Here is a 9,061-nt window from a genome sequence, read left to right on the forward strand (position 1 = left end):
TACAATGTTTGTATTTTAGGTAGTGTTAGTCTTAAACTTGATACATGATGTTTTACTGTCCCAAACAATATTTAATTCTGGCCTATTAGTGGAGCTACAATACAACTCATACAATACTGACAACAGGTCAGTGGAGCTACAGTACACATCATGCAATACTGACCTGTTAATGGAGCTACAGTACACATCATGCAATACTGACCTGTTAATTACAGTACACATCATGCAATACTGACCTTTTAATGGAGCTACAGTACACATCATACAATATTGTGATTTCCCATGCATGCAATTTAGTGATTTCCTATGCATCATCATGCAGGTGGAAAAGTTGTAATCAGTCCTACTGATCACCACTGTGGTAATACCAGGATGATTCTCTCTCCCACACATTGCCATGGTATACCATGGTGGGAAATGCCTCATGGGGCTTTGATATTTTGTTTGAATTACTGCTACAAACTGCTTTTATTGAGACAGTCCTATCAGTGATTTTCCTGCCATAGCACAATGGGAAATGGGTTACTGCTTACTAAATAATATTTTACCCTATCTATATTTCTTAGTTTATCTTAATCAAGTTTATCAGTATATAGATAAATACATCTGTATATGGAGTACTGAGCAGCAAGCAAATTTGCTTATATCAAGCTTGTGTTAGGCTTATATCAGGCTTGCATTAGGCATATATCAGGCTTGTATTAGACTTATATCCATCTTCTATTAGGGTTATATCAGACTTCGATTAGCCTTATATCAGACTTGTGTTGGGCTTATATGAGGCCTGTATTTGGCTTATATCGGGCTTGTGTTAGGCTTATATCAGGCCTACATTAGGCTAATATTAGGCTTATATCCATCTTCTGTTAAGCCTATATCTGACTTCGATTAGCCTTATATCAGACTTATGTTTGTCTTATATTAGACTTGGGTTAGTGTTATATCAGGCTTGTATTAGGCTTATATCAGGCTTGTATTAAGCTTTTGTTAGGTTTATATCAGACTTCTATTAGCCTTATATCAGGCTTGTGTTGGGGTTATATCAGACTTGTATTAGGTTTATATCAGGCTTTTTAGTGAAATTTGACCGATTATGTATCGCTTATAGATGTGGAGTGTCACAAGCATTTATGCACTCCCTGCCTGAAGGTGAAGGTCACAAAAAAGAAAAATGTAACTCTGACTTGTGTCCTTGTCCAGAAGACAACTTTTGAACTACATAGATATTTAATGGCTTTTACCAGTTATAGGTCATGACAAGACAGTGTGTCAAATACTATAACAATGCCACCTGCCACAAGGTCACAGTCACAGCAGGTGAAAATATAAATCAGTGACCTCTATCCATATATGTGTGTAACTTTTGAACCAGTGAAGATAAATTCTTAAGTGGGATTTACTTTCTGGTAATCATGTAAGTCCAGTAAAGATTAATAAATTTATTCCAAAGTCACCTTTGAAGTGGTGATTTATTTGCTGCTTGTGATATAAGTCCTGTAAAGATGAATAAAATCCTGATAAGTCACATCTGAAGTGGTGATTTACTTGATGGTTGTCATAATCAGTCCTGTAATGGTGAATAAAATCCTTTTCATTGTAATTTGCAAGAATGGCCACATTTCTTCATTTTTACATTGAAAAATACACCTTTTTCCTGGGATAAGGGGGTTTGACTTAATAAGACATTGGATCTGCCATGGAAAAATGCAGTCAGTATGTACTAGGTCATCTTTACAGGCCAAGGGTTGTCCGCATCAGCCCATGGAATATGTAACTTAAACTAGCCAAAACAGCATCTACTGCTCTGATATCTGATTGGTTGCAGCTGAGAGGAACTTAACCACACAGATTACTCTTTTCATTTACTTGGTAAAATCGTTGGGATAACCATAATTTTGTCAGTTGATGATACTGTACATATTACATGTACATGTATGTTTCTCCAGAAGAACCTGAAGTGGCTGAGTGGCGAGAAGCACGTGCCCTTGCCGATCACTGCCATTTCACCTCTGTCCATGTGGGATCGAATCTTGGGATAGACCTATGTGGGTATGCAAGAAAACTTGCCATTAGTTTTCCATGGGTTGATGGTTCTTAAAAGGGGTTTTCTCCAGGTTCTTCCTCTACCACTTTTACTTGCTGTCATGTATGGCCCATCATGTGCTGAAAAATGGCTTTAAGCCCACAACAACACGTTTCTCTTTTGATTCTTTATTGCAGAAATCATGGAATTGGCCATATATAATATCAGAATAGACCATATCATGAGTTCTGTGCTTGGTTAGCTAATTTCTATTGCTATGGGAAGTAACTCATTTAGGCACAAGAGGACACTTGTTCAAAACCCAGTTTTGGCCAGTTACTTGACAAAGGATAAGGTGAATCAATAAAGTTAGCCTTTTGAAGATGTTAGCTAACCTATATATATGAGTGCTTTAGAGATGTTTCCACTGTGACAAGTGGATTTAGCACTTCAGTGTAATCAAGCATTTGTTTATTTTGTGGGAATTTGTGGGAATCCCACATGTAGGTGAACTAGGTTACCACAACTGCTGGAAGGTGCATGAGAGTCCACGTAGTATAATGGGAATTCACAATCTCACATGAGCTGTACTATAGTTAAACAGATATTGCACAAACTAAATAACAATACTGATGCCCTTAAATGCTCAAATACAAGTCTTGCATCCCCCTAATGCACATTTGATAAATTGTTGGCAAAAAATGAAAAATATATATATAAAGGTAAAACCTGTTATAATGCGATGCTCACAGTCCAAAGAATAACGTCGCAGTATAAGCAGGATTGCGTTAAGAAATTTTTTTGAAAAACTTTCCCATAGAAAATGTGCATTGAAATTTCAATGTCATCAGTTTTAACCAACCTCTTGATAATATATCGTTTGTTGTGTTCACCAGGTTTCATCAGACATCAGATATACTTCTGTTTTGAATTGTATACATGTCAATGTGGCGGAAACTGTGCACAGTGAAGTTAGGGCAACATTAAACATAGTGCTGGTATTAAAAATCTACTAGGCATACAAATAATTGGCTTTTCTGAGAGCATGTATTAGGATATTTAAAGGAGAGGTCACCTTAAATTAAAAAAATGGGAGCCATGCTGCCATCATGTTATAAGCAAAATCACTTATAACGGGTTTTACCTTAGCGTGTGTGTGTCTATATATATATATATATATATATATATATATATATATATATATATATATATATATATATATATATGTATGTATGTAATATGTATGTTGGCATTCAGAAGGTCATGATGTCACACTGCATGAACATTTCAGCCAATGAATCATGGACATCACTGCCTCAGGTTTTAACATTCATCTAATAAGAAAGTGTGTTTTATCTTTCAGTAACAATCCAGAGCCTTCCCCTTTATCATCCTCAATACTGGCAGACTGGATGGAGGTAACAAGCCACTTGAACATAGACCTGGAAGCCTTGGAACAAGAGCTGCAGTCACCAATGGCCCTGTCTTACAATGACCTCAACATGTATTCTTCATGAGAATCCATATGACTGTATAGCTTGATAATTGGAAGCTAACAACCTTCAGTGAAGTGATGTATCAACTGAACATAAAGTTGGGGATTCTAGAAACTTTAGACTTAATGACCTGTCATACAGTGGCCTCTGCATGCACCCTGTCTGACTGGATGTACATTAACTTTGCAAGTCTCATGCTGTTCCCTGTGGGAGACATGGATATTTGCAGATATGATTGAGATTACAAGTCACTTAAGCGTCAGACTTGAAGCCCTGGAAGATTAGAGGCAGTCTTCCATGGTTTGGTCTTTAAATGTCTGTCTAAACATGTGCTCCTCTTGACAATCTGATACAGCACTTCCTGTCTCACTGTAATACACCCTGTTTGTCAGACTAACTACAGACCCTATTCTTTGATAACCTCAATTTGTGCATTATGTGAGAAACACTTTTAATATGCCTTCCATCTGGGCAGTGTCCTGAATACACATTTCTTTAAAGGTAGGAGACATGGTTTCTTGTAGTTTGGAGGGACATAACAATCAAACTTATCTGGAACCCTTTGAACAGAAGTGGCATTTCTTCCTTAGCCTGTCCTACAAGAATTTCAGCATGTTATCCTTTTAAAAAAACACAAACATTCATTATTTTCACTTTCAAAACACACAAACATTCATCCATTTTCACTTTCTTGGTATACATTTACCTATATTGATTATTCGCTCTACCAGTCATAGACAAGAGGAGCTGTTGCCATCTTGAAAATATTGTTATCACTATTCCTCCTGAATGGATTGTCCTATCAGCATGAGGTTTTCACTAAAAGACTTCTTATGATGTATAGTTGGTCCTAAAGAAATGGTGTCTATCTGTTGCCCAATATGGCCACCATGGCATCCATCTTGAAACTCTTGTTATCATTACTCTTCCAAAAAAGATGGCTATATCAGCTTGGATTTTTTATTAAAAGACATTGTATAATGTCTAGTTTAGTTCAAAATGAAAATGGTGAAAATCTGACATTCAGTATGGCTACCATAGCAGCCCTCTTGAAAGTCTTGTTATTGGTATTTCCCCAGAATGGATGGTCTTATCAGTATGGAGTATTAACATATTCAGTTGGTCTTAATGAAAAGGATCCCAATCTGATATATAATTTGACCACCACAAAATCTTATTGCTTTTCATCCAGAATCAATGGTCATGTTATCATGCACTGTATATATATATATATATATATATATATATATATATATATATATATATATATATATATATATATATATATACATATAACCATGCCATTGAACACAAACACACACACACGCACACACATGCATACATAAATGCAGATATACCATATATACTGGCTTTTAAGTCAACCTTTTTCACCAAATATTTTATTAATGCAGAGATGGGGTCATCTTATAAGCGAGACATACAAAATTGTTTTAAATCTGACTTTTCTTCCTTAGCTGTAAAGGCGAACTAACATTGTTTTCCCAGTTCCCAGTGTCTTAATTTAGTTGCTAATTCAGTAAATCTGACATTTATCCCTTAGCTGTAAAGGCGAACTAACATTGTTTTCCCAGTTCACAGTGTCTTAATTTAGCTGCTAATTCAGTAAATCTGACATTTATCCCTTAGAATGTAAAAACAGCACTGCTTTGTTTTCATTGATTGTGCAGTGTATTTGATACCTGTTGAATGTCATGTCGAGTCCCTTTCATCATACCACACAATTGACATCTATTGGTTCAGCTAAACTTAGGTACTTTAACCAATATGGGGAAAATAAACTAATTCATATGATAGAATATTTAAGTAATAAGTTATAGACTGTGCAGAGAAGAATAACAGTAGCACTGCAGAATGTAAATTTGGTGTTTCTGAGAAACAGATTTTTGACTGGCACCAGGAAAGGTCAGTTCTAGTTGATAGTGCCAGGCATCTGAAGACAATTTGAGTAATGGAAAGCCCTTATGCAAACTGGGAGTTTGGTTTCAGCAAGTGGGTTCTAGAGGAAGGTCAGAATTGGCATGCATTCTCCAGAAACATCATTAGATTGAAGGCCCTTTCCACTGTCAAAGCTAATGGTGATGATTGTTTTAAGGCTTCAGCTGGATGGTGTACACGATTTATGTGACTTGCACATGCACACCATGCTTGCATAGCCCAGAAAAATTGCAGGTCGATGTTAGGCAGAAAGTGGAAAGTATTTTAAAATTTGTTATCAATGTGAGGAAATACTGACTTTTATCTGCCACACATAGGAAATATGTTTCTTTTTTTATATGCTAGGAAAGTCAACAGTGATAAATTGGAGACAAAACAGTATCTATAAAGACTGAAGCCACTACTTGTCTTTAAATGCCAAGAGAAAAGTGTAACCATTAACCCTAAGGATGACCAGATAACACAGTTTGTTTGGCCTGGATTGAAAAGTAGATCAGGTGCATTGAAACAGTGCATTGCTTGTGTGTGACATGTTTCAGAAGCATTTGATGCAGTGTATAAAAAAAGTTGGAGTGACATTAAACAAATGAAGATTTGATCCCTGTCAGTGCCATGCATCGGTACTGCAAACATTAGTTGTTGCCTAAACACGAAGTTCAAGATAAATACTTGTAAACAGTGCCAAGTGGATTGTAGATGGGCCCAAAGAATTGACAAAGACAGGAAATGTGAAGCATCCAGGAATTGAGTTAGTATTACAGTGGGTGTGTAATGCATGGGAGGAAATTCCAAATGAAATGGTGTTCAAATCATTTAAGAAATGTGGTATTTACAATGCAATGGATGCAGCAAAAGATGCAAACTCTTATTTGATTTCATTGGAGACAAGACCAACAATGAAGCATTCAAAGGTGTCATTAATGATAATGAATCATTGTTGAATGATGAATCAAACAAGGAATCAGTCTGATGATGTTTACAATGAACAGATGACAATTGAGGAATTCAGAACTTTATTTGGTAACTCCAATGATTAAGATGAATTCTTGGGCTTTGGAATTCTTTGACTTTGAAATAGATGACATTAGACATTGACATTTAATGGATACTGTGAATCACAAAAGTTGGGACTTTCAGTTAGTTGTTTATTAAAAGACTTTTAGAATTAATATAATACAAGATATTGCGAATCGCATCATTCTGGACTGCCATTTTTATACCTGTATGTGGCCTAGAAACCAATGCATGGATTTATTTATATAAAAGGATTCAAAATGCTAAACAATAAGGATTTCATTGCATGAAGATGGACAAAATGTAAGTTTTCAGTTTCATTTGTACATATTCATCTCATACAAATTTGTTTATTCCAGGTTGGATTTAGACTTTATTTGTCCTCACTCTGTCTATCTATCTATCCAGTTTGAGTTTTTCCAAAGTGCAACTCTGATTCACTGATGACATGTCACCCCTTGCAGACAGATTTTAATTGCAAGAACACATCGACTTACAGGAGATTTTGAAGTGATATTAGCTTCTCGCATCCCTACAAACCTGAGGTAAACTTATTCATTCATCACAAGATAAATTTGTGTCAAGTAAAACAAGGAATAGTCTCCTTTTCATGCAACAAATCAGAACAAAACAATTGTTTTCAAACATTTTTACCCCTGCCCCCTTTAGAAACTTAAATGTTATCTCCCTGATAAAGACTAGTCTTCAGTGGATATGCTGCAGAAATAAAGGCAGCGACCATTGTAAACACTACAGCTTGGAAAAGGTGTGTTTCTAACACATAGCCATCCAATTTGGCATGTTTTACTTAACAGCTCAAATTATTACCCCGTCATTGATAATGGAGGTTTGGTAATTGTTCCTAATTAATCTGACCTCAACATGTTGTTGAAATGAATAATACTGTGGAAAATTGTCAAGTCTTGGATGTTCAGAGATTTTAATTTCCAACAAATGTATGTCAGTGCATGGACATCTACACATGTATCATACATTATGTTAAGAACTCCTGCAGAGGGAAAGTATCGGAACTTGTGCAGTCTTGTTTCACTTCAGTCAGGTATGAATGTGATTTTGTTGTAAAAAAAATTTGACGTATCTTTTGTCATATTATATTTTTACTGCCTTCAGAGTGCAATATCACTGACTAATTAACAAAGTATAATGCGCGAACAGCAACAGAAGTAAGGAATTGAATGTGTCTGTACATTCCAATAACACAGTATTGAGAAACAAAAAGATTCATTGTGCAAAATATACTCGGAATAGATATACTAGCAGTTTCTTTAGTTTTTGTTTCATTTTTAGTAGAGGATACCATAGGTTGCAGTAGAAACCAATAAAGCAGTTCAAGATAAATGTAGAGACCAGACTTATTTTTATCAACTGATTGATAGTACTACATACAAAACATGATAAATTATATCCATAAAATTGTTACCTCTCACACTGGCTTATTATTGGATTGGATTGTATTGTGTTGTATTGTATTGTATTGTATTGTTTTGTATTGTATATGACAGGAATTCATGCACTTGCCGAAAAATAGAATTGTATTGTTCCTTGGTTAAAGGAAATGATAAAGAAAATGGCATTACTCTATTGATAAGTCTTTTATTTACGTAAAGTCATTACATCATATTAGAGAAATGAAAATTTACCATCCGTCATTCTATCCATGGGGCAGGGGGAGAGAAAAAGCAATGAAAGGCATCCACATTTTTGTGTAGGAAGAATTTTAGAATCACATAAAGCCATTAAAGAGAGAGAGGGAGATGAGAAATCAATCCGTTATCTGACTTGTATTGACTGCAGATGAGAAATGACTTTTTTATCTCATATTTTACTCGTATTGATTGCAGATGATAAATCTCTCTCTCTCTCTCACACACAAACACACACACACACACAAATTACTGTAATCAATTGCACTTATCAAAAGAAATATCTTTCTACACGCTTCAGTAACAGTTTAAGTACTTTCTGACTTCAAACTTTCTGCAGCTACGGGCCACATCTTGCACACCAAGCCAAAACGACGTTTCTGCCATGAAAGTTTTTCATGATTCTGAATATGTCTGAAGAATTTTTCACGTTTTAGTTTCAGACATAACGCTAAAAGGATTAGTATTGCTAACCAGTTGTTTCTTTTTCGATGCGAGACATTGACATTTTTAGGCATTCTTTAGAATTAAAACACGTTAATTTTTACCAAGTGTAAATCTACACGTACAAACAGTGAGATTTTGGAAAAGTTTAAAAGTGTATAGAATATTAATAATGTACTAGACATTATAGCATCATGGAGGAAAAATAAAGAATGAATATTTCCGTCTGTGGGTGCAAACTCGTGACCTCATGGTCTGAAGTCGTGTGTGTGTGTGGGGGGGGTCATACTTCATCCACTTGACAACAGTAGCACAGTAACAGCTGAAAAGCTGTGTACCACATATAGAAACACACCAAATAATATTCAAATGAATAAGTTTGCAATTTTTGTCGCAATAGTAAAATGCTCCAGCAGCCACAAACAGGAAACTGCATACTTAAATATTTGCATGGAAATTATTAT

General features: G+C 35.4%; 1 protein-coding gene across 2 annotated transcripts in view; it reads left to right on the top strand.

Annotated features, from left to right (window-relative positions):
* Positions 1–8,823, top strand: part of LOC149776790 (uncharacterized) — a 51,749-nt gene extending 42,926 nt beyond the window's left edge. For both annotated transcript variants that reach the window (XM_089941478.1, XM_089941477.1), the window contains exon 9: positions 3,387–8,823. In XM_089941478.1, the coding sequence (XP_089797604.1) occupies positions 3,387–3,540 (154 nt within the window). In that variant the 3' untranslated portion in view covers positions 3,541–8,823. The remainder of the gene's footprint in view (positions 1–3,386) is intronic.
* Positions 8,824–9,061: the final 238 nt, after the last annotated feature.

This window comes from Sinohyriopsis cumingii, chromosome 18 (assembly GCF_028554795.1).
Source record: "Sinohyriopsis cumingii isolate HCF-2022 chromosome 18, ASM2855479v2, whole genome shotgun sequence".
Classification (NCBI taxonomy): Eukaryota; Metazoa; Mollusca; class Bivalvia; order Unionida; family Unionidae; genus Sinohyriopsis; species Sinohyriopsis cumingii.